The sequence below is a fragment of the Zingiber officinale genome, chromosome 1A (genome assembly GCF_018446385.1).
Source record: "Zingiber officinale cultivar Zhangliang chromosome 1A, Zo_v1.1, whole genome shotgun sequence".
Taxonomy (NCBI): Eukaryota; Viridiplantae; Streptophyta; class Magnoliopsida; order Zingiberales; family Zingiberaceae; genus Zingiber; species Zingiber officinale.
Genome location: NC_055987.1, coordinates 19,128,396 through 19,154,508, shown reverse-complemented (window position 1 = coordinate 19,154,508; position 26,113 = coordinate 19,128,396). Strand labels below are relative to the sequence as shown.

Genomic DNA, 26,113 nt, shown 5'->3' with positions numbered 1-26,113 from the left:
CCAAGCGCCCGATCATGGATAAACTTCTTGAATGAAGTTTTGATGAGAGCACACCATGTCAACACACTCCACAAGCCCAAGGAGGTATATAGGCGGCCGGATGGGGCTATAAAAGGAAGGTTCGACTAGCAACTTCAAGACAATTCAATTACGAGCTTCAACGACTCTTCTGCTGCTTTGACTACACTCTACCATTGCGCAACTACTCCAAGAACTTCCGACTGCTGCCGGCAGACTGACACTGACACATGAGTCCACTTAGACTCTACAACTTCAAGTGTTGGCAACTAGTTTTAAATTTGTACTTACTTTACATATTTGCAAAAGGAAAGTGTAGGATTGTTACACTTTCCTATTTCATTCTTTGTATTTGATCACTCTTCTGCAGTTTTGAAAGAGGATTTAATGGATTATCCATTGTTAGGTCCGAGGGACTTGGGTCTTGAAGTATGAGTCATCGAAGGTTTCGAACTAAGTAACTCCTTGTGTACTTGTGCTTTTTCGATTTTGTTTTCATTTAATTTCCATTGTGCACTTTGATTTCAAATTTGAAAAAGATAAGTTTTATAAAACCACGTGATTCACTTCCCCCCTCTCACATGCGTAACAATCTTATAAGTAGTACCTTGTTTTCCTAAACACTTCCATACCTCTATCAGAATATCTTCTGGTCCAATGGTTTTTCCATTGTGTATCTCATTTAAAGCTTGTTCTACTTCTAAAGTTTGAATTTTATAATAAAAATTTAAATTTCTATAGTCATTTGACCAACTTAAATTACCTAAATTAAGTTGGTCACCTAAACCTTCATTAAAAAGTTGATGAAAATATTTTTTCTACTGCTCTTTTATTTCTTCATCGTTTACTAGTACCTTATTATATTCATCTTTAATACATTTTATTTTGATAAGATCTCTTATCTTCATTTCTCTCACTTTAGTTTATTCTATAAATATCTCTCTCTTCTTTTGTATCTAATTTTTTAATATAATCATTCAAAAGTTTCATTCTTTACTTCATTCACTATTCTCTTAGCTTCTTTCTTGGTTATTGTATATTTTTTTAAAGTTTTTCTTGTTCTTACAAATATAATTCCTTATAAGCTATTCATTTTTTCCTTCACTTTCTCTTGTATTTTTTCATTCCACCACCAAGATTCCTTACTTAGTAGTGCATGTCCCTTTTACTCACCAAGTGGACTCTTAACTACTATTTTTAACTTTGATATCATTTTATCTCATGTTGTATTAGAGTCACCATATATTTCACCTAATGCTTGTACTTCTACTTTCTTTTTAAATATATTTTTCTTTCCATCCTTTAACTTTTATCACTTAATTCTAGAAGTCATATATATTTTCTTTATAATGATATTATATTTGAGGCATATATCCAACACTACTAATCTATGTTGGGTAGTTAAGCTTTTATCAAAACTGATATTGTAATCTTTATAAATCTTTCTATCCTTCTTCCTAATTATAAGAAAGTAAATTTGTAATTTATTATTCTCACTTTTGAATGTAACTAAGTGTTCTTATCTTTTCTTAAAAAATGTATTAGCTAATATAAGGTCATATACTATCGTAAAATCTAATATAGTTTTCCCTTTATTATTTCTCATTCCAAACTCATAACCCCTATGTACCCTTTCATATTCCTCATTTTTTACTCCGATATATTCATTTAGATCACCTCTAAATTATTTCATTTGGTAGAATATTTTATCATATTTCATCTAAGTCATCCCAAAACCTTGATTTGGTAGCTTCATCTAATCTTACTTGCAATGAATACGTAAGTACCCCAACTTAGTTTTGATGTGATCAACCGAGTTAAGTTAAGTCCTATGTTATTTTGATACCTTGTGTTTAAGTATGTAGGAGCTTAAGAACACAAGAAGTCCAATGGAAGATACAGTGAGTGAGAAGGATGGCATAGGAAGTGAGTCGACTAGCTTGGTGCATCCAAGGGACAAAAAGTTGTTGAAGGGTACATTGGTGGACGAGAAGGAGCGCGTGGAGCATTCAAGGGATGAGAAGCTAGGGAGGAAGTTTGCTCTAGGAGAAGGTTAGAGTTGAGTTCGGGTGAGCTCAATTTCAGATGGCTAGAGTATCACCCAAAGAAGAGCGAGGAAAAGTTAACTAGTTTTGAAGGTTGACTATACGAGTTGGCTGGTGGAAGGCACCCTCAAGGTGATGGAAGGCGCCCTCGCGCCTTTTTATGGAAGCCACCCTCTCACCTTTTCATGGGAGGCACCCTCAAATTGGTTGAAGGCACCTCAAGTAGACGTTAAGCTCCTGTCAGAGAGGATAAAACTCTATCGGATTGAGGATAAACTCTATCTCTTGGAGGTGCCCTGGACCTCTTTGGAGGCACCTCCAAGCGACGAAAACCAATGACCACTTCATCATAGGAGGCTATAAATAGCCTCTTAGTGCTAGAAATTAAACACAACAGTATAATTAATCTTCCTAGTTGTTTCTGAGCATTCAAATATTGTAAGAGGCTTTTTTGCCTTCAATGAAAGAATTTTTCATTGAGTTTTTCATTGTCTTAGATTAACAACCATTTAGGTTGTAACAAAGTAAACCTTTTTATCCTCTTACTTATTTTATGTTATTATTTTTAATTATTGTGCTTAATTAATATTGGGTCCTTGCTTTGTTCAAAAAGCAAAAGAATTTCTCTAATTTATTTTCAGGGCTATTCACCCCCTCTATGTAACAACCCAAATTTCCTCATTTAGAGTCATAATAGTATTTTTAAAAATATTTAGAAATACTTTAGAAATATTCTAGAGATTTTTAGAGTATTTTTATATAATTTTTAGAGTTCGTTTGGTACTTTTACCAAAAGAAACAAGTTACAAAAAAATAAAGGGGTTGAGCCGAAGTTCGAACCAGAGACCTCTGGTTAAGCAAACCCTTAAGTTGTTTCGGATGACCAGGAACCCAGTAGGGTCGTGCTGATGAAATAGATAGTGAAATTAATTTAAGCAATAGTAGATAACAGAGTACTCTAGTTATAAAGGGAGATAAAGAGAGAACTTAGGGATTATTTTTCCCCGTGACCTAAATTTTCTCTCCTCCTCTCACGCGCGGCGTCGATTTCTGCTCGGGTGGAAACGAAGCCGGAGCTAGGGCTTCGTCTCCAGCGGCCAGCCAAGGGTTAATCCGAGGGTTCTTCACATCACCGTGATCACCTTGTCGAGGAGAGCACGTAGATGTGATGTAACGCCCTAAATTTCCTCAATTAGAGTCCTAAAAGTAATTTAAAAATATTTAAAAATGCTATAGAAATATTCTAGGGATTTTTAGAAATTTTTAGAGTATTTTTATGTAATTTTTGGAGGTCGTTTGGTATTTTTACTAAACGAAGGAAGTTTCGACAAAAAAATGTCCAAGCCGAGAATTGAACCCACGACCTTTGACTCAGTCAAAACCCGACTGACCAGGTGTGCAAACGGATTTTTCTATTTAGAAAAGGTAGCGAATTTATTTAAGATAGTTAACAGAATATTGGATTATAAAAGGGATAAGTTGATCTTGGATTTGTCTGTTTAGAAAAGGTAGCGAATTTATTTAAGATAGTTAACAGAATATTATAAAAGGGATAAGTTGATGTTGGATTTGTCTATTTAGAAAAGGTAGCGAATTTATTTAAGATAGTTAGCAGAATATTGGATTATAAAAGGGATAAGTTGATGTTGGATTTGTCTGTTTAGAAAAGGTAGCGAATTTATTTAAGAAGTTAACAGAAATATTAAGTTATAAAAAGGCATAAGTTGATGCTCTGTTTTCCCGTGACTTAAACCATTCTCTCCTTCTCTTCTGCATACGATGGCGGAGCTCGGGCAGAAAACGAAAGGGAGTTAGGGCATCATCTCCGGCGGTCGGCCAAGGTCCTAAAAGCCCTTTTTGTTCGGTTGTGAGTCCAAGAAGCAAGGTAAGTGCTTCTCACCTGCAGTAGGAGTAGTTTCGGACCTTTGTTCTTCTTGAATTCAAAGCATGAGAAGCGCTTATAGTGCAGATTTTTAATTAAGCCTATAGTGCAGATTTTTAATTAAGCTTATAGTGCAGATTTTTATATAAGAGCTTATAGTGCAGATTTTAATTAAGCTTGTAGTGTAGATTTTTAATTAAGCATATAGTGCAGATTTTTAATTAAGCTTATAGTGCAGATTTTTATATAGGCTTATAGTGCAGATTTTAATTAAGCTTGTAGTGCAGATTTTTAATTAAGCCTATAGTGCAGATTTTAATTAAGCTTATAGTGCAGATTTTTATGTAGGCTTATAGTTTAATTAATTACATTGATTTTTATGTAAGCTTATAGTGCAGATTTTAATTAAGCTTGTAGTGCAGATTTCTTAGAGCTTAAATTGCAGATTTCTTTAGAGCAGATTTCTTTAGAGCTTGTAGTGTAGATTTCTTAAGAGCTTATGGTACAGATTTCTTTAAAGTTTATAGTGAAGATTTTTGGTGGAACTTGTAGTGCAGATTTTTGGTTGAATTTATAGTGCAGATTTTTTGTGGAACTTGTAGTACAGATTTTTGGTGAAACTTATAGTGCAGTTTTTAAAGAAAAAAGATTATAGTGCAGTTTGGTTAAGTATTATAGTGCAGAATTTATGTTTGTATAGTATGCAGAAATAATGTAGCATAGAATGTAGAATCTTGAGTAGTATAGTATGCAGAATTTTGATTAGCATAGTATGCAAATTTTTGTTTATGCATTTCAAAGTTAGAATTTGTTTAAACATTTCAGTTTTTAAAGAAGCATTCTTTAATTAGAAGTATTAACAAGTGTAAGAAAGATAAAGAAAAGAAAGAGAAAGGCCAAGGCCTTAAGTAGATTCCAAAGTCAAGACTTTAGGGATTTTGACACATAAGGTGCTTAAAGAAAATGCCGAGGCATTATATATTAGAAGTAATAAAAGATAACAAGTATTTTACTTTATTTAAGAGGCTAGTACCCGACTTCCGAGGTTGTCGTTAAACAAATCCAGGTGTTCAATTCCGAGGTCTTGGCCCTGGTAGACCGAGTTCTGCTCTTTTAGGATTGGTGGCTCGCTACCCCAACCTATTAGGGAACGCGCATAAGATGGTACTACGCCTGGGCCCAAGAAGAAAGTTGATTATTATTTTGAAGTATTAAAGTATAAGTTTTTAAACAAGTGAAATAAGATTCAAAATGTGTTTAAAATTCAACAAGATTATGCTAGCATGATTGTATAGATTTGTTTTACATGTTTAGCATTTCAGTATGTTTCTTTTGCTTGTAGATGAGCATGAGTAGTTTTCCTTTTGAGCATTCAGCTTTTATATTTCAGTATATTCACATGCATATTCGAGTTTTGTGAGTTAGATAGCGCTTACTAAGCAATTTTGCTTATAGATGCATTTTCCTCTTACTGCAGATAAAGGAAAGGAAAAGTTATAGCAAAGGAAGGAGACAAGGAGGTGCGGATGGATGTGTGATGCCTGGAATATAGAAGCCTTGGGACCTAACATAAGAATTTATTAAGATTGTCATTTATTAAGAATGTATTAGATGAGTCATTTAGTCTTCCGCTGCTAGTTAATTGTATGTTTTGAGTTCTCTGAGAGTTTTAGGAATTTCTATCAACATGTGAACAAGGATAGTTAAGTAAAGTTAGTAGTCCAGTAGCGCTCCGCCCTCGCAGACTAGTAGTGAGGAGGGTGGGGTGTTACATGTGAAGAAGTTGCTGGAATCTCAAGTTTCTCCGAAACCCTAGAAACTCTCTTTTTGGGATCGCAAGTTTAGTTTTCTTTTATGCTAGCATGTTGTTTAGTTTTGCTTACTGTTATTTACTATTAGATGAGCAGCTATACATGTTTAGCATTTCAGTATGTTTGATTTCTTTATTATTAGATGAGCATGTGTAGTATTTCTTTTAAAGCATTCAGTTTTTAGATTTCTTCCTATTCACATGCATATTCGAGTTTTGTGAGTTAGATAGCGCTTACTAAGCATTCTGCTTATAGTTGTATTTATCTCTTACTGTAGTAAAAGGAAAGGAAAAGTTATAGCAAAGGAAGGCGACAAGGAGGTGTGGATGGATGTGTGATGTCTGGACTATGGAAGCCTTGGGATTTAGTTTAAAAATTCATTAATGTTTTATATTCAGAATGTTGGAACTATTCTTTTATGTTGCTGGATTTTCTTATTAAATATTTTATGTTTTAGAATTCTTCCTTTTATTTGCTATGCACATTAGTTCTGCTAATTGAGTTGTATCACTGTTGCATGCATATACTGATTGATATACTTTAGTTGTGAACATATGCTTGAGTAGAATGACAAGATGAGTTAATTATGTTTCAGTTGTTACTAATTGCATGTTTCTCATTTTTGAGAGTTTTAAGTATTGATGTTTACATGTGAGTAACTCTAGTTAAGAAAAGTTAATAGTACAGTAGCGTCCCACCCTCACAGACTAGTAGGGAGGAGGGTGGGGCGTTACACTCTAGTCGGTCTCACTTGGACCTACAAGTGGTATTAGAGCCAAACCGCTCTAGAAGGACTGATCGCTTGCTAAAGTAAGGAAACGATGGTCGGACCAAATATCTACCTGCTAAAGTTTAAAGGGGAGTTTGCACTATGGAAATGTCGGATGAAGGTATTTTCAAAATCGATTTTGATATTTTTTTAATAATTAAATATGATTTTGTAGTACCAAAAGATTAACATGGAGAAGAAAAGGAAGAGCATATGTGAATAAAAAAGGAACAAAATGATTTCGTAGCAAGCGGAAGAGCTGAATTCTACCTACTAAGCATACTTTCATCCCAAGAAGTCAACTAGATTGGCAGCTATGATTCAGTAAAAGAACTTTGGGAGAAATTCTTAAAATTGAATGAAGGGACCTTAGAAGCGAAGCTTGTAAGACGGGACCTACTCCAGAATCAATTCAGCAACCTATGACTTGAAGAAGGAGAAATGGTTGCTTAGCTACATGCTAAACTTAAGGAGCTGATCATCGAACTCACCAATCTTGGATAAATGGTAACCAATTGAGACACCTTAAGATACACACTTAATGTTTTCCTAAGGACCCTTGACTGTACATCGATAATCAATTCCTACTATATCTCTAAGGATCTTGAGGTAAGTTTTAGAAAGTTTGTTTTCTACCTTAGAATTACATGAAACTTGATATGTAGGACTGAGAAAAGATAAGGGGCCACATTAGAATTTAGCACTACAAGCCAAGCAAACCGGACCAGATTCAGGTTCATCAGTGGACGAAGACAAGCAAGTATACGTGGTAATAAAGCTAAATAAGTCCTTTAAGACTAATAAATTTAATAAGATGCATGCAAAGAAGTTCCTTCATGGAAGAAGAAAATTTCAATGCTACAACTGTACTGAAGAGGAACACATCAAAGACAACTACCCAAAATTGGAGACTAAAAAAAAGACAAAGATAAAGGGACAAGAAAGTTCAAACAACGGAACCTTAAAGTAATGTGGAATGAGCCATCAATAGAAGAATTCAAGAATGAAGAATATGTTGGAATTACACTTACAACCAACTACAAAGAGGAAAGCAATGATAAATGGGGAGCTACTTCAGAGGAAAGCAGCGGTGAAGGGAGAACATCCAACTTTGAATTCGACACGGTAAGTAAGGTATAACTTGTACTTCCTCACCAATTATACGAAGGTATTAAACTCATGTCTAGATCTTGATGTAAACTTAGATCTAAGAATACTAAATTAAAAAATGACAATATAGATTTGAAAATGATTTTAATTAAAGCATGCCCACTAGAAGAATTAGACAAAATTCAAATGGAAAATTATAAATTAAAAGAGCAAGTAGAAAGATTGAAAAAGAATGATGCATGCTCAAAGTTTTCAAATTTTAGAAATAATAGAGGACTAAATTGATATATTAGGAATCATAGGGGCCAAATTATAAAAGTAGCTAAAAATAATGTTCCATAATTTTTTGATAAATCCATCGGGTAGAAACTTATTTTGAGTTCCTAAATAATACTTATAACCTGATTAGAATAATTTTTATAACGCATGCTTAAAATTTAATTTTACTTTTAATATTGTTGGCAAAAATTAATCAATTTGTAGGCTCTCTGTTCAAATTTCCTGACCAAATTTTTTTCTTTGAAAAATGATTAGGCAGGAGCTTGGGAACCGAGTTAAGTTAGGTTATGCGTTGTTTTGATGCCTTGTGTCTAAGTATGCAGGAACTTAGAAATATAAGAAATTGAGCGGAAGACGCAGTGAGCGAGAAGGTTGACATGGAAAGCGAGTTGATAGGCTTGGTGCATCTGAGAGATTAAAAGTTGCTGAAGAGTACACTAGTAGATGAGAAGGATACGTGTGGAGCCTTCGAGGGACGAGAAGCTAGGAAGGAAGCCTGCTCAAGGAGAAGGTTGGAGTTGGGTTTGGGTGAGCTCAACTCCGGACGATCGGAGCATCACCCAAAGAAGAGCGAGGAAAAGTTAACTAGTTTTGAAGGTTGACTATTTGAGCTAGCTGGTGGAAGGTGTCTTCAATGTGATGGAAGGCACCCTTGCGTCTTTTCATGGAAGGGGCCCTTAAGGTGATGGAAGGTGCCCTCGTGCCTTTTCATAAGAGGCACTCTCAAGCTGATTGGAAGTGCCACTAGTAGCCGTTAAGCTCCCGTTGGAGAAGATAAAACTCCATCGGATTGAGGATAAACTCTATCCTCTTGGAGGCACCCTGAAATTCTTTGGAGGCGCCTTAAAGCGATGAAAACCAACAACCACTTCATTTCAGATGATATAAATTAAACACAACAATTGTATTGATCTTCCTACCTGTTTTTGAGCATTCAAAGTATATAAGAGGTTTCTCCGCCTTCAATAAAAGAGTTTTTAATTGAACTTTTTATTTATTTGGATTAACAACCATTTAGACTGTAACCAAATAAACTTTTTTGTCATCTTACTTATTTTATGCTATTCTTTTATTATCGTGCTTAATTAATATTGGGTCCTTCCTCTGTTCAAAAAATAAGCGAATTTCTCTAATTTATTTTCAAGGCTATTCATCCCATTTAGTCGGTCTCACCTGGACCTATAACATATATGTTGATTATGTTTATAGTTTCTTTCACTACTATTATCTTAAGGGCTATAATTCTATCTCCTTTTCTAACTAATTCTACTACTTCATCTTTTAACAAACTATCTATAACAATACATACTCTATTTTTTTTTCTTTACTCTTTCCTGTGTACTATAACTTAAAACCTGAGTTTTCTATCAGTTTTGCTTTATCGCCTATCCATTTTGTCTCTTGTACATACAAAATATTAATTCGACATCATATCTACTATCTCTATTGATTTACCAGTGAGAGCCCCTATATTTTATGTTCTAAATATTAGATTATTAATTTTTCTATCATATTTGTCCTTATCCAATCTATGATGTGAAAACTCTTGCCTATTTAAGAATATACCCAAGTTCTCATAGAGATGTAACGATCCTTACCGATACGTTACAGTCGGATCCTGCAACACGAACTCTTGCATATTTAACGCCACACCTGAGTTTTAGAAATTGAGCAGTCCTTGCCAAGACGTTACAGTCGAATCCTACAATATATTCTTTTTAAGAAATAATTTAATATTGATATAATAATTTAATAAATCTATTTATTAAATATTTATCATAATTTTAATGTTGACGGATAATTTAACGTAATACTCTTGTTTTTATCCTGACTTAAAGACTTGCGATAACTGATTCATCGTGACGGAGTTTTTGATGCAAGTGAAAGTACGAAGAAAAAAAAAATCCATCAGTATAATTGTATCACCCATGGTTATATTTTCTCATGATGCCTTTACCTTAACAGACGACGGTCAATGTTAAACTTAGTCTTCGTAAATCACTTTACAATCCCTCTTCCATAGAATAATTTAGTTGTTCTCTGTGATAGGATTGGTACATGTTAGAATCCAACACGATTTGCAGCTTCCTGGATTTGCTTCCATCTTTTAATGTTTTTAGTTATAAATAAATTCTTAAATAATAAAATAAAATAAAATTTATTTAAATATACATGAGTATATAAAAGAGAATTAAATTTAATGGCATATAAAATTTACATAGTCATCTCATTTGATAAAATAAATTACATAATAATTTTTTTTTCCGTCTAGCATCAAAGATAACTTTCTCATTCACTATTATTGACGGTTGAAAATGATCAACCATATAAACAATTACGTGTCTACTTCATGTTAATTTCAGATTTCTCAAAGGTCAAATAGTGAAATGAATCAAAGAGTTGTGGCCCAAGTCGTAATATGGGCCGGGCTAGTAAATGAGGTTGTCCAGTTTGGCCAGCCCTTCCACCTCATTCTTCCGCCGTCGCCGCCATCCGAGTTCCTTTGCTTAATCCCTCTTCGGCTTTCCCAGTCCGGCGGAGATCTGATAAACGCATTCGCTTGGCGGAGTCATGGGAAAAGCTTCAAAGGACAAGAGGGTATTCAAATCTCTTTGCTCTATGCATTTTCTTCGTTTGCTCGTTTGGCTTATTTCTCCTTGGCATCGTGCGCCATGTATGTGTTGCAGGATATCTATTATCGGAAGGCGAAGGAGGAGGGTTGGCGTGCGCGAAGTGCTTTCAAACTTCTCCAGATCGATGAGGAATTCAACATCTTTGAAGGTGACCGAAAGCTAGTCCATGTTACTGTATTCTTTCAAGTAGTTATTTGTGAAACTCTATTCATCCCTTAAGCTTGTTGTTTGGTTTGTTTGAAGATTTCTGGTTCTGATTGTTGATTGAAACTTTGTCGAATGCAATCTAAATTTCTTCGTTGCTGGAGAAATTTCATGTGACCAAATTGTAGAGTGGAATTTATGCTCTGAGGTTATTAGCTTAGCAGGGTATTAGAAGTTCATTAAAATTTGATCAATTCATGGGATAATGACTTTCTTTTTGCAGCTATTGCTTCTGTTTACGACAACCATTCAAGGGAGTTTTTGTTGTCACAAACAGAACTGTTATATATTATGTGTAGAATGAAAAATTGTACTTGGTATTGTTCAACAGACACGGTGGATATAGTAAATTTTGTCTCTCAATAATGCAACATGAAAAATTGCACTGCAAAAAATTTGAGTAAATCAACTCATTGAAGAAGAATGATATTATTAACTAAAGATAAATTCAAATCATAGAATCTTAATCCCTTCTCTAGACCGAAAATAAGGCCTGATTCTTTATAAAATAATACTTTTTAGTTCATTCCAAAGGAAACTCTAACAAGCTTTTTCTAAAAAATTTATACAATGTTTAGAATTTCTCTAACAAATTTTTTAAAATATATAACAAATTCTAAAATTGTAAACAACTTAGATAGCTTTAAATGATTATAAATGGGATTTGAAAATCCCAACTGCATTACTTAATGTGCCACAAAAATAATTAAGTATTAAAATTGTGAAGTACAATGTTTTTTATATGGTAAACATGTATTACCAGATCAGTTTAGGATAAGACATCAGGAAGGTTTGTTTCAGCTAACAACTGTCCTTAAGAGGCCCAATTGTTTGTTTGGACTAGATTTTCCAAACTTAAATGGTCTGAATCCATTTGCAACAGGGGTCATTGATGATTGAAGAGACTGAGCTTTCTTGTAAAAATGTCGACTTCTACTACATCTATTGAGAGGTTGAGTCTGCAAGCTTCTTGTCCTAATTTGCTTGCTGAGCAAGCCCGTGATACTCCTTTCCATGAACAACGGGAAACTATTCTCAGTGGTTTATGAGTGTGGGGGCTTTATCATCAATTTGTGTTTGGGATTGCAATTGACCTCTTTATTTATCATTATTATCTTTTCATTTATTGACTTAGCTCTAGCAGGAGCCTGTATTTTAGAAAAGATGACTAAGATATCTCTCTATTATTGGATATACCATGGGGCAAGTAGTGCAAGAGCAAGACACTTGTTATTTGAAATCCTTATTTTTAATATCTTATGCTTGACTTTATCATGGAGAATTCTACTTAGCAATGCCACTAATTTGTTATAAAATTACAGAATACAAATGTTAATTGTGATTTGATATTGATCATTTGGTGTTAGCAACTGAAATAGAACTAGTTCAGTTTCAATTTATATATACAATTTTTATTGGAGATTCTGTTTTGAAAAAGGATATCACCGTCTCATGGATTGTTTAAGAATTTTTTTCCACATTTTATAATTCTTATTTATAATGGCAATTCTTAACTAGTATCGTTTCTGTTGTAGGAGATAAGATAAGCAAATACTGGTTTAGGAAACTAGGAAGTGAAATTTTCACCTCATGCTTTGAAACTTCTATCTTTTCTTGTCAATAATTAAAAGGCATTGAATTCTTTTCTCTCAAATAGTTATAAACTGGAAGATTCGGGGTGTTTGGAAAAATGAAAAGAGAAGCTAAAAGAAGATAATTATGCCTTGGCACTAGGAAAATAAAATTTGATTGTAGATACTGCTGCAATTGCTGCCATTGCTGCTTGTAAGGCTTTGATCTATGCAATTATTTCCTATCAGAAAGTCATGATACTTTTGATGCTTATCAGAACTTTTAGCTAATAATTTAGACACTAATTTGATGTATATCATAAAATCAATCTCAGGATCAACATTTTTTTTTTGTTTTTTTGTTTTATAAAAATACAAAACTCATAATGTTCAACTCATTTTGTTGTCAGGAGTAAAACGTGTAGTTGATCTCTGTGCTGCTCCTGGTAGCTGGAGTCAGGTATGTTTTAAGATATACCCTCTTGATGACCTTTTCTTCTAGGAAATCGGCTAATTGGATTGATTTTCTTTTCTTTAACCCATTAATTATTGTTGGTGATGCACAATTGAATGTAATTAACACGTTTCTCCACTTGCATGAATTTTGTCAATATTGAACTATTATCTCTTCAATGAACACAGATTGCTATAGTTCTGGTAACTACCGTCACGCATAGTCCTCTTTTCCTCATATCTATTCCTTGGGAACCTTTCCTGCATGCCTTAGAATTTGATCACCTACACTTAGATAATATGGCAGAATGGTTCACTCAGATAAACATGAATCCCCTGCCTTTTTCTGACTTATAAATCAGGTGCTAAAATCTGGCTTTAAGTTATATTATTCAGTTTATTGTCTGCTTAGTCCAACTTATCTATTTGACTTATGCAACAACCTACTTCAGATTTTAGATTTGTCATTGGTCTACTGGGTAGATAAAGAAGTAAAGTTTAATGTCTGCTCCCTAAAGGTAACTTCACCTGACATAGTGTGCTAAGTAGTCAGTGGGAGCGGAACCTACTAAAAGACAAACAGACTTTCAACACTTGCCCCTCTTAGTTTCACTGCATTTTTTCTTTTTCTTGTGGCCTCTGCAGCTACACTCCTTAAAGTATGCAGCCCATGTTAGGTATTATTTTATCCTTCTATGTTAACATGTCCTCCAATCCAAGTCACTATCCTTAATTTTGCCAACCAATCTTTCTTGATTCACTGTCAGTCATTACATCTCCTCACTTAAGTTGTTGCCTTTTATTAAGTTTTTTCTTTCTATAAAATATTTATGTAATTTTTTTTGTTTAATTTTCTTACTAAAATATTATTACAATATGCTCACTTTCAAAAGTTTCCTTTTGTTAGTGGTTAGCAGGATTGATGAATGAATTTAGGGTATAATATAAATGGTTTGTGTTTGATATAGAACTTTTTTTTTCTGTTAATTTCATAAAGGAGTTTTGTAGGAATGCAATTGCATTTAATTTCATTGGCTATTAAAACGGGACCTAATAATGTTGTCAATTTTGGGGCTCATGATCCATGAGCAACCTTGTTCAGAACCTGGTTTGAAAGCATTGGTGCCCCCACAGGCTCAGCTGAGGTGGTAACTAGATGGTGGTCTACCACTTGAGGTCGCGGGGTTAGCAGGGAGTAATTCCCTGCATCCCATATAACTCACCCTGCATCTACCTCCTCAGTTATTGTAATTTATCTTCTTTGTGTTGGTCCTGGGGCAGGCTGGCGGGAGCACTGGGGGCGAGCAAATTGCCTTTGCACTTGGTTTGAAAGCATTGGTCCTCATAAAAAAACTATATCAAGGTTTATTCCTTATAAATTGAGATATTGCCCAACATGATAATTGGTAAGATTATGTTGGTGCGGGAAGCATTAGACGATCGAACTTGGGTTTTGATTATGTCAAAGGGTCCAGCGAGAATTTTGGATACTGGAAAGACCAGATGAGGCACCAACTGAAGACCCAAGTGGAGATATGGACCATAATCCAGATCGGATTTATACTCCCACCGAAGAAGGAGCCCATCGCCTGTGACAAGTGGGATGCACAAACAAGAAGAAAAATCGAGGCAAATGCAAAAGCAACATGTACTCTCCTATGTGGACTAACAAATTTAGAGCTTGATCGAGTTGGAAAGTTCAACAATGCTTAGGAACTTCGGGAGAAATTGTTCAAGCTTCATGAGATTCCTTTAGAGCCAGAAGACCAAGTTAAACCTTAGTTCGAATCTGAGTATGAATCTCCAGAGTCAACCTCTGAACTAGACTCAGAAGAATCAGATCAGACCGATTTCATAGCACTGATGGCCAAAGAAGAGATAGCTGAATCTGAGTCCGAAGTCGAGATGGCAACAATCAAGGGGGAGAATCCTATCATGGATCCAAAAGGTAAAATTGTAAATTCAAATTATAAACTTCACATAACTTTTTTTAAGTGTAGGGAGAGAGGGCACTATAGAAACCAGTGCCCTACTCGTAAGATTCGGCTGTCACAACCAGAGGAAAAGGAGAAATCGATCCGGAAAGGGAAGAAGCACATCGAATGCTCCAAGTGCAAACGAATGAGTCACTGCAAAAGTCAATGCTCAGAAAGAAGTCCCAAGAATCTAGGGGGAGAAATCAAGGTTAGTAAATTTACATTATATGAAAATCCAATTTTTGCAACACATGTCGGTACCCTAGCTAATCCTGTTTGCTCTAGTATAGATTTCTCTCGAAAATTAGATATGCATGCTAATAATGTAATGAATAAAGTCGATTCAAATCTAAATAAAAATAACTCAAAATTATCTAATAAAAAGAAGAAATTAACTCTTAAAAAATTAGAAAAATAGAATAATATTTTAAAAGATAAAATTGATAAATTAGAAAAGATTATTAATAATTTAACCAAATTACAAAATCTAGACTTAGATTACAAGTCGAAGGTAAAACTTAAACTCTACAAACCAAGTTATAATCAAGTACCTTTTAATTATGACACCAATCGATAAACACTAAATTAATCAGTAAACTCATAACTCAACTTAAAAGTTAACTTAAAATTGTAACTTGTTAACTTAACTAATAAATGCTTGATTTGTTTGATCCATGCATAATTACCATGAATATGCATATAAGTAATTAATTGATAAATGTCATTCATGATTACTAATTGCTTAATCTAGATTAGGATAGATAAAGACTTAGGCTTGATCCACACTTGACTAGTTAGACCTAGGATTTTCAGAAAGGAAATTAAATATTTAATTTCTTTAAAAGGTTTTGTCTTGAAGTGGTGGATGATCCCATACCCAATAAGGCCTAGTGCCTCGTCACAACCTGAAAGTCAATTATTGAAATAGATATTTAATTAACTGACTGTTAAACCTTAGTCTAACTCAAATGTTGATCAATCCTTAGATTGGAATCTAAATCGAAGATAAAATTAACCATCTGGTTCCTGATTGAAAATCTAGAAAAGGATGAGATGGATCTAGGTTTAAAATATAAAATAGTTAACCAAACCCAAATTAATTAAACTCAGTTAAGTTAACTTAATTAAAATTCAACTAAAAATTAATTCAATTAATCTAAGTCATCTTAATTTCAAAATTTTAATTATTTTCAAATAATTTTTAAAATCTTAATTATTTTCAAATGATCTTCAAAATCTTAATTATCTTCAAATGATCAATTAATCTTCAAATTTTAATTATATTTTGAAATTCAAACTTATAGTTTAAAATTAGAAATTTAAACTTATATCCTACAATTATAATTACTTTCAAATCATAGTTAACTTCAAAATGTTAATTATTTTCAAATCATGATTAAATTATAATTATTTTTAAATCATAGTTAATTTCAAAATGTTAATTATTTTCAAATCATAATTAAATTATAATTATTTTCAAATCATAATTAATTTCAAAATGTTATTTAGTTTCGTAATTAATTTCAAAAGTATAATTAATTTCAATTAATTCTAAAATCCTTAATCAAAATAAATTATTTTCAAATGATTTAATTTTCTAAAACATAATCATAATTATTTTTAAATATTGTTTAAAAAGTTTTAAAATTCAAAATTTAATTACTCAAACATATATGTTTTTAAATTTAAACTTAATTATTCTGAAACTCAAATTTAAAATACTTTTGTCCTCAACATTTTGAAATCTTCAAATTCAAACTTGTATTTTAAAATCTCAAATTTAGTATTTTTAAAATCTAAATTTAACTTAAATTATTTTTTAAATATACTTCTATATTATAAATATTTTACAAAGTTAAAGATAAAATCAACTTAACTTAACTCCGTCTCACACACACTCATAAGCTGAACATGTTTGACAATATAGAATGAGTGAGATGGAAAATCAGGAAAATAAATAATAACTTTCATGTTTTACATGCTTGGACTCTAGGACCCTCAAACATTTTCGGCATTAAGTAAGGGGGAGTGAAAGGAAGGTTAAGACATTAATTTTTATTTTAAACATTGGTTTTAAAAGTTAAACTTTTCAAAAATAGTTTTTTTAAAAAAAGTACTTAACTAAGCTTGTATCAAAATTCTTTTTAAGATAAGTATTTAACTAAGCTTTTATTAAAATCCTTTTTAAGTTAAGTACTTAACTAAACTTTTATTAAAATCTTTTTAAAGCTAAGTTTTTATCAAAATATTCTTAAAGCTAAGTATTTATTAAAATATTTTTAAAACTAAGTACTTAACTTAGTTTTTATTAAATTTTTTGAACTAAGCTTTAATCAAAATCTTTTTCTGTACTTTTAACTAAGCCTTTTTCAAAACCTCTATAAAGCTAAGTATTGAAGATAAAGTTTTTATCAACTTCTTTTGAAAGCTAAGTCCTTGACAACATAAGTATTTTTAAAGTTAAAATTTAGCTATTTTTTTTTTTTTTGGAAAAAGTTAAGACCGTTTCAAAACTTAAGATTAGCTAAGTTTTTTTTAGCTAAGTAATTTTCAAAGCTTAAATTCAGCTAAGTATTTGTTGAAAAAGGTAAAGCCTTTGTTTCAAACAACCTTCTCTCCTTTTTGATATATGTCAAAGGGAGAGAGAAAAGTTAAAAATTAAGAGTTAAACATAATTTTTATGAAAGGGGGAGCATAAGGGAGTTTTTTACAAATTATTGTATTTATGATCACGCTTAAATTCCTTTATTTATTGTTATGTTTTACTTAACTTTGAACCGTGTTTCCATAATCAAAAAAGGGGGAGGTTGTTGGTGCGAACTTGGGTTTTGATTATGTCAAAGGGTCCAAAATTAAGTTGTCTTGTAATCTAACAAAATTGATTGATCTTGCAGGAAATTCCTAAGTTGTCTTAGGCAAAAGTCCTAGCGGATTCTATGCAAATGAAAACCCTAGGGGGAGGTAATCTTAGGTCCTAGGGGGCGGTAACCCTAGGTGATGGAAAGTCTTAGCTGTGATTAGGCAGGTGGAAAACCATAGAGGGAGGTAACCCTAGGTCTTAGGGCTGGTAACCCTAGGTTCTAGAAAACCCTAAGGGAGATAACCCTAGGTCCTAGGGGTGGTAACCTTAGGTTATGGAAAACACTAGGGGGAGGTAACCCTAGGTCCTAGGAGGGTGGTAACCCTAGGCGGAAAGTCCAGTCGGTCTGGAGGATCGGTCTGGCAACATATAACTTTTCCATAGAGGAGTAGGTGAGGACGCGTTCCCGGTGAGGGAATAGTAGGCATTGGTTTAACCTAGGTTTCCAGAGGAAATTCGAAATCAGAACCGGACAGTCCGAAGGCTGGCAAAGTTATTTATTTACATATTATCTGCTATGTGCTAACTCTGTTTTGCAGGAGACTAACACTTTATGCAAAGTTAGAATCGATCGGGATCGGTCGACCGAACCTCCAAGCAGCAAGATCATAGTTCCAGCGAGTGGACCAGGTTCGACCAAGGGATCGGTCGGTCGAATCTTAGGATCGGTTGACCGAACCGAGGATAAGCGGTGACGTGGTCGAGCCGAGTTGATTGGACCAGATGAGCTGGGGATCGGTTGACCGAATGAAGAAACTCTATCTGAGCAGCAGAACCGAGATTGGAAGGCTGATCGATTCAGGTGGGATCGGTCGACCGATCCGGTTCGAGTATCTGAAGAAGCTATAAAATGGAGCTATTAGTGATCTTTTAAGCTCCGTGCTACTCCGAAACGATTCAACAACGCTCAGCTGCTCTGACAATCGACGATCCTGTTTCTTTATCTTTGTATTGTCGCAACTTTATTATATTGCTATTGTACTTCAAACTTATAATCATTATTCGAGCTATTAGTGATTGCCTACCGAAAGCGATCAACGATCGGGGGATTTGGAGTAAGAGTCGCCACAAGCTCCGAACCAAGTAAAAGAAATCTTGTTAGCGTTGTTTGTCTTTTTCATTCTTTATTCCGCTGCATTTTCTTTGAGTTTTCCAAAACGAATGAGAAAGCAACACGTGCTATTCACCCCCCCTCTAGCACGTCTACGATCCTACAGATTAGTGTTAAAATCTTCTTTTGATTTGGATGAATTGAGTCATTGTAATCATTTTCAAGATGACATTTAAAAAAAAAATCTGGCTTCTTCTAATTACTCTGGATTCTAGAAATGGGAGTTAGTAGTTTGGCTGATTCGTTATTTCCTAAATAGGTTTATTTTATTTTTTTTTTTTTATCAATCTTAGGAAGGTTTTAAATCTCAACTAATGCCAGCGTTTTGGTAGCTGATTGGGACATATTAGTATCAGCATGTCTTGGTAAAATGAAGTGGTGCATACTGTCTTCGATCAGAAATAAAAGTAAAAAAGGAAGAAGTGGGAGAAAAAGAAGGATGGAAGGGAGAAAGAGAAAGAAGCAGTGAAAGAGAAAGATGGAGAAAGTGAAGGGGAAGAAAAATGAAAGTTAGGAAGAAGTAGAGGAAGAAATAAGGCTTCAAGAAAAGGAAGTGATGTACCAAGGATTTTGAGGTGCACCAGAGAGAGATGCTTGACTAACATTCTTGCCCAACAGTATTTTCATGTTGTGACTTTCTAGATGCAGCTCCATTTAGATGCCTTCCCTATGGCCTTCTATGTGATACTAGCATGTCCTCCTAGAGTTACCTTACCGGTGTCAGTTTCAGTCTGCTCTTTTTTTCTGACGGTGTGGAATAAAGTGCCTACTTTCAATCAATGATGTTACTTTATTCTGTAATAATCTGCATGCAAGGAATAAATCGTGTGTATTTATTTCTGAACTAGTGTTTTTATAGAGAGTTCATTATATTAGAAACTTGCATTGTAAAATCATTGTTTAATAAATATGTGTCTATAACCTATTAACCTTAGCACTCTTAATTTTTAGAAATAGAGGTACTTATGATGGATTAATTCTCCCCTGAGAGAAAGTCTGCATCTGACACTATGCTTGCTGATGCAGGAAATTAAAACCATGTATATTCTTCCAAAAAAAGGAAAAGTGGAAATATTTTAAGAAATTGATACAATCTAATTTGTATATATAATTCCAAACAAAACCTAGGATGTTTTAGAAGAATCAACCCTTGTTGTAAAATCCTATTTGAAGATTGGAAGTGAGGTGAACATTTACCTACTTAATTAGCTAGTAGTCTATATCCAAGAAATAACCTTTTCATGTTTGCTAGCCATTCAATCATCACTTCAGGACCATATGCCTTGGTCTCCTTACATTCTAAACGTGATTTGAAGTATATTCTTAAGGGGTTCGTATTGCTTTTGATTTTGTTTTTGTTAATATTCAAAATTTCACTATTTATGTAATGTTTTGACTATTCCATGCCAAATATGCCATCTGTGGTAGATGATGTTTGTTTAATACGTACATAATTATTATGGACAAAATATTTGCAATAAACTTTTTTCCCAAATGTTAGCAATGATTTTTTTTTTTTAATTAAAAGATCATTAATATATGTGGCCCCCTCTTTTTTGAATCCTGTAAATCATTGATCAGTGATAAGATCTTATTTAATTTATCTGTAGGTCTTGAGTCGCAAATTGTATGTACCAGCGAAATTGTCATCAGCTTCTAGGTAAGACTTGTTCACATATTGCTAGTAGAGATTTGAGGCAATAGTTGTAAATAATCAAGAATGGCTTAATAACTAGATGTTCACATAGTATCCTATTCTATTTACATTATGCAGTACATTTTCCTTATGATATAAACTTACATGATGAATTTCCTGTGCCTTCAATGTAAAGGCTTTTTCTGTGAATCAATATGGTGGTGAGCCTAAAGCCTTGTTAAACTCATGTACAGGTGACTTGGATGACACCAATTTTTGTCAAATAATCTTTGTTCATGAAGGATAAGATCATGTTCATTGATTGCTGTTGCTATACTGAGTTCCCTGACCGTTCATGTGACTCAATTTATTTGTGCATCAATTTATCTTTATTTTGTAATAGAAGAGTGAATTTTAGATGCAATCCCTCAAGGAGAATTGAATATACATAGCCAATTTAGGTGAGGGAGCATTACTCATTTATGCAGCTAATTGCTATAGCTTACTCCCTATATACTTGCATCTTATTTGTAGGGATGGTGATCTTCCACTTATTGTTGCAATTGATTTGCAGCCCATGGCTCCTATTGAGGGTGTAATTCAAGTTCAGGGTGATATCACTAATGCTCGAACAGCAGAAGTGGTAAAAATTAATTTGTATTTGGCATCTATTTCTGTTCTTAGAAGTTGGACTTTTATACTTCATTTCTTCTGTAACTTTAGGTTAGTTACTAAATAAATTTATCACAATATTTGTATGAAATTTCAAGTATAGCACAAAATTTTATTTTATTTTCAAAGGGATATGCACCACTAAGTAAGGAATCTTGGTGGTGGAATGAGAAAGTATAAGAGAAAGTGAAAGAAAAACGAATAGCTTATAAAGAATTATATATTTGTAAGAACGAGGAAAACTTAAAAAAATATACAATAGCCAAGAAAGAAGCTAAGAAAGTAGTGAGTGAAGCAAAAAATAAAACTTTTGAACGATTATATAAAAAATTGGATACAAAAGAAGGGGAAAGAGACATTTATAGAATAACTAAAGTGAAAGAAAGGAAAACAAGAGATCTTAGCCAAATAAAATATATTAAAGATGAAAGTAATAGGGTATTACTAAACGATGGAGAAATAAAAGAGCGGTGGAAGAAGTATTTTTATCAACCTTTTAATGAAGGTTTAGGTGACCAACTTAACTTAGGTAATTTAACTAGGTCAAATAAGCATAGATGCAGTCTCCTTTTATATTCAAAATCCCCATATGAGGTAGATACAATGAACAATTTGTATATTTAACTAACTAGAATGAACCTGTCAGGTAATCAGACATTTTGATGGGTGCAAAGCCGACTTGGTTGTCTGTGATGGTGCTCCAGATGGTAAGAATGATTATATATTCGCATTTTCACTTTTGGTGAATGCCAATCTTTAGAATTTTTGATGTTTTACATAAGATTATCGCTAAATTTACTGCAGTTACTGGCCTTCATGATATGGATGAGTTTGTTCAGAGTCAACTTATATTGGCAGTAAGTGCATTTGTCCAAATATTTGCATTATTCTGAATCATATTTATTATACCTAAATAAGAGAGTCATGACAAAGATCATCAGAGATTGTTCAGGAAAGAGAATGTTTGCTTGGAATTTTCATTTCTTTGAATGCCATTGTCTAAGGCTGCTCTACATTCATAAATGCTGTAAATCTTTAGAACTCTGGTTCAAATCAAATTTTCTTTGCTAATTCTTGAGTTAGTATGTTTAGACCTTGAAATGTTGTGAAAACATTGAAGTTTAAACTATGGTCAAAGCAATGCACTATAGTCATAGAAGCACAACCTCCAGTTCTGTTTCAGTGTTCTTAATCTGACTCCAGATTTGTTCTATTCACTGAGTTAATAATTTACTTTGAAGTTTGTCTGTTGGTTTGTTTTCTTATATCATATGCTAATCTGTGATCCATTTTTTTGGCTGTAGGCACTAACAATTGTTACTCATGTACTTCAAGTAGGTGGAAAGTTTATTGCAAAAATATTCCGGGGTAAAGATACAAGCCTTCTGTATTGCCAAGTAAGATGCTCCTTATAATTGGTTCATGCCTAATCATTTCTCTCTCTCTCTCTCTCTCTCAATCTGCTTACTGTTGCAATTTTAACCCTTTTTGCAGTTGAAATTATTCTTTTCCCAGGTTACATTTGCAAAGCCCAAAAGTAGTCGTAACTCAAGCATAGGTAAGCTAGTTTGTCACTTTTGAATTACCTTTTTCCATGTGCTCATTGTATAGCCAGTAATTTGAAGTCAATAGCTATTTGGAACAGATTCTATAGGTAAAATGCTACATGTTTTTATTATTTCATATGTTGGTTACCATGCTGGCTACATGTTATTTCATATGTGGAAATAATTGCCAAGCTAATCAAAGATAACGCCGATCATTATTTCTGTTAAAGGAATGTTAGCAAATTTCTTATCTATTTCATCTCTTAAATGATGTTGAAATATTGATCCGGTTGCATGAATATATATGGACACGTTGTAGCAGCAGATTTCTTCTCAGTCAGTACAATGCAGGCTTGTTTCTCCAGTTAGGTTTATGTACTCAAACAAACTGAACTTGACATGGTTTAATAGTATGTTTGAAGCAGAGAGTTCTTAAGAAGTTGAACGAGTACACAAAATTAACTATGAAGACTGAAGGATACCCTACATTTGTTCCTACGGACTTAAGATTTTTTAAATAAAAGAAACATTAGCGCATTCTTTTGCATATTTCTTTTTAATTACCACATAAGGTTCTTAACATTATTTATTTACATTGCAGAGGCATTCGTTGTTTGTGAGAACTATTCACCTCCTCCAGGTTTTAATGAGAGAGACTTGTATCACCTTCTGGAAAGAGTTGGTACTCCCTCTGGCGATGATGATTTAGGTCTCGCCTGTGAACTTTCTGCATGATGTACCTTGAACATGCGTATATATTATGATCTAGTGGTGGCTGAACTGCATTTCTTTCATACAATCAGATTCTTGGATATTTCGTGCTATTAATTTCACTAATGAATTAAGACCTAGAGGAGAATTCAAAGGACAGAATATACAGGAACAGAAATAGGGAATTATGTCTCTCTCTATATATATATGATCTTCTCCACGATGTTATTAACTTGATTTTCAATATCAATCTTCTGATAAAATTTTCATCCCCATGAAAGCCCGTTACTCAGTGTTCCTTGTGAAAATGTATATCTTCTTGGCTGAACTTATGATTCCATTGAATATTAGCTTCAATTTCCTTGCATTTAAATTATGCCAAAACAATTAGTTCATTTGATCACAGATATGATCCCATATTTTTAGAAGGCATTTCTGGTTTAGATCTCATCAAACTAAGGGTTTGTTTAATTGGCCTGAAATGGGAGAGCAACTATAGAATTCATCCACTTACACCTTACTTGTTGCTGCATATAGTTCTTTTAAATGACAACACTTATTCTATGTAAAGTTTAACAATGTGAATTTGTTCTAATATGCAAAGTTCCTACTTTCCTCCACTGCCTTTTTCTAACTTGATTCCTTTTGCTAACAAGAACAACTTGTGGTAAGAAAACACCAGACTATTAAGCTCAGAACTAAACAATATGTAAAGATTTTCTTGTTTTACACAATGATTAGGAACACATTTTATGGAGGATCCTTTCATAGAATTTGCTTTGAAGGGTCCTTCACACTGCACAATATATTATCTCGTGATTAGGAGTCAGCTGATACAATATATTTCCCTTTAGCTGAATGAGTTTCATCTTCTACTTTAATGTGTTATCTTTTTTTTCCCTCAAACTTTCACAATGAAAATAATTTTAAATTGAAGAATAGATTGTAATTTCTTATCTTGCACATTCAACTAACAAAATCATGGATAACATTATGCTCTTGTCAGATTGCCGAAGTGGGTGGTTAGAGGGACCGAACAAGGTTTACATTCCTTTCTTAGCATGTGGAGACCTCAATGGCTATGATTCAGATCGATCATACCCACTCCCAAGTTCTTCAGAGGGTGGCTCTTACAAGAGTTTGGATCCTGTGCAGCCTCCCATTGCTCCACCATACAAAACAGCACTAGAACTGAAGAAAGTTTCGAGTCATGGGATTGTAGACATTGAGAAGCTATCTTTGAATACTGAATTGTAGATAACTGAATGATCTAAGTAGATTCGGTTTGTTGTACGAGAGTCTCTTCCTTGAGAGATTTTGAATGGATGTTACAATTGTACCCTCAAATGAAACCCGAATGACAGCTAAGTTAGCAGGGTCTAAAATCAGTGTTTAGTACCACTGTAATACATGAGCTACGACATGTTCTCCTGCACTATAATTTATTGTTTTTTTTTTTTATAAAAAGGTTCTTCAGCAGGTGACCACTTTCCATGGCGATGATAAATAATTCAAGGTTTCCCAGATGCCCTGGGAGATCTTTTAAAAATAAGAGAGTGGTAACTATACGGTATGCCATATAAAGCGATTACTAAATTGCATGCAGGTTCAGTTTCCTCTTAGCATGATCTCTTGGATGAAGCATTGAGGAACTTGACGCAGTCTTCGATGGCCTCCGACAGGTGAGCATCTCCTGCTGCAACAGGTCTCTGCGGTGTCATGATAGAACAAGATACTTTGGCTGTTGGCTGCCTCATCCTGCTTCTGCTTCCGGAGATGAACTGCCGATTAGTCCTCCACGCCTGGACGTCGAGAAGGCGAAAGAGTCTCGCCAATGAGCAACGAGCATTCTTGAGCAGGCAAGAAGAGAAACCTATGCCCCCTTGCCTCCCTGTTGAATCCTTGCAATGCCCACTGGATGTTGGATGAATCGCAGGCTTCTCTATGTCGTCAGTGCTTCGGAAGTCCATGTTGCTATCGCACTCGAGAAGATAGTGCAAAAATTATGGCAAGGCATCCTCAAGCAGCCAAGAAAACAAGGTCGAAGTACAATGGCAGGCTTTGGATTAGTGGAACGCTAACAGGAATGGTATATGCTTGGCGTCACGCTTTGGCCGATGGTGGAAGAATCTTGTCACCCTTGAAGCCAGATAAAGAACGGTTCGTCAAGGTTTGCGAGAGGAGAAAGCGACTTCTTGCTACATGACAGTTTGAACCCGTCACTCTGTTCTCTTAGACCCTTCTCTTCAATCTCTCCGTTCTGTTATATTTTGCCCTACTCTCCTTTCTCGCGTGATCGAAACCATCGATTGGTTTTGGTCCATTGACGAGCATTTTGCCTTTCTTTTTGTGGATTCGTATTTGGGTTTTTAACATGAAAGTTAACTTGATCGATGAGTGCTCGATTGTTTAATCCTTGACTTGTCTGCAATATGTTGCGAGTAATTTATCGTGTTTGATTTCTTCCTAGTTTCAAGGTGACAAAAAACAAAAAAACTACCTGTCAAATATTTATTAATTTAAAGTTCCAAACGTCTAAGATTCTATGTTGATGTCGACCCAAGTCTTAAATTTATCAAATCAATTAATGATAATGAGACATGGTGTTGGGAAAAAGGAAATTCGTAATAAGCAAATTCTTTCTGTGCTTGGGATCAAAATTGGATGGAGAACTTGTCTGCTGTCATTAGGGGTTTAATCGAGTCAAGTCAAGTTGAACTTTTGAATATTTGAGTTTGACTAATTTATAATCGAATTAAAATCAAATTTTATTTAACAATTATATTCATAGCTCACGAGCTTATTCGAACTTAGCTTATTCGAAC

At 34.0% G+C, this 26,113-nt stretch overlaps 1 protein-coding gene across 3 annotated transcripts; it reads left to right on the top strand.

The window, feature by feature from the left end:
* The first annotated feature begins 10,356 nt into the window (after window positions 1-10,356).
* On the top strand, window positions 10,357-24,755 carry LOC122020114 (putative tRNA (cytidine(32)/guanosine(34)-2'-O)-methyltransferase). Of its 3 annotated transcripts, XM_042577895.1 has the most exons (11): window positions 10,357-10,512; window positions 10,602-10,695; window positions 12,733-12,782; window positions 20,333-20,382; window positions 20,893-21,001; window positions 21,677-21,737; window positions 21,835-21,887; window positions 22,335-22,427; window positions 22,525-22,588; window positions 23,179-23,286; window positions 24,295-24,755. In XM_042577895.1, exons 1-11 carry the CDS (start codon window positions 10,486-10,488, stop codon window positions 24,543-24,545), a joined length of 960 nt encoding a protein of 319 aa, XP_042433829.1. In that variant the 5' UTR covers window positions 10,357-10,485; the 3' UTR covers window positions 24,546-24,755. The 3 variants fall into 3 exon arrangements, with proteins under 3 accessions (XP_042433829.1, XP_042433821.1, XP_042433815.1); XM_042577887.1 differs by lacking the exons at window positions 10,357-10,512; window positions 10,602-10,695; window positions 12,733-12,782 and adding an exon at window positions 12,796-14,959 and having other exon boundaries at window positions 23,179-23,259; XM_042577881.1 differs by lacking the exons at window positions 10,357-10,512; window positions 10,602-10,695; window positions 12,733-12,782 and adding an exon at window positions 12,799-14,959.
* The last annotated feature ends 1,358 nt before the right edge of the window (window positions 24,756-26,113 follow it).

Bases quoted from the DNA above. Each gene is read 5' to 3' on its own strand.
- LOC122020114 (XM_042577881.1), top strand. From the start codon at position 14,639: ATGGCCAAAGAAGAGATAGCTGAATCTGAGTCCGAAGTCGAGATGGCA. The intron at 20,383-20,892 runs GTAAGACTTGTT...TCTTATTTGTAG, and splicing joins AAATTGTCATCAGCTTCTAG to GGATGGTGATCTTCCACTTA. The intron at 21,738-21,834 runs GTAAGAATGATT...AATTTACTGCAG, and splicing joins CTGTGATGGTGCTCCAGATG to TTACTGGCCTTCATGATATG.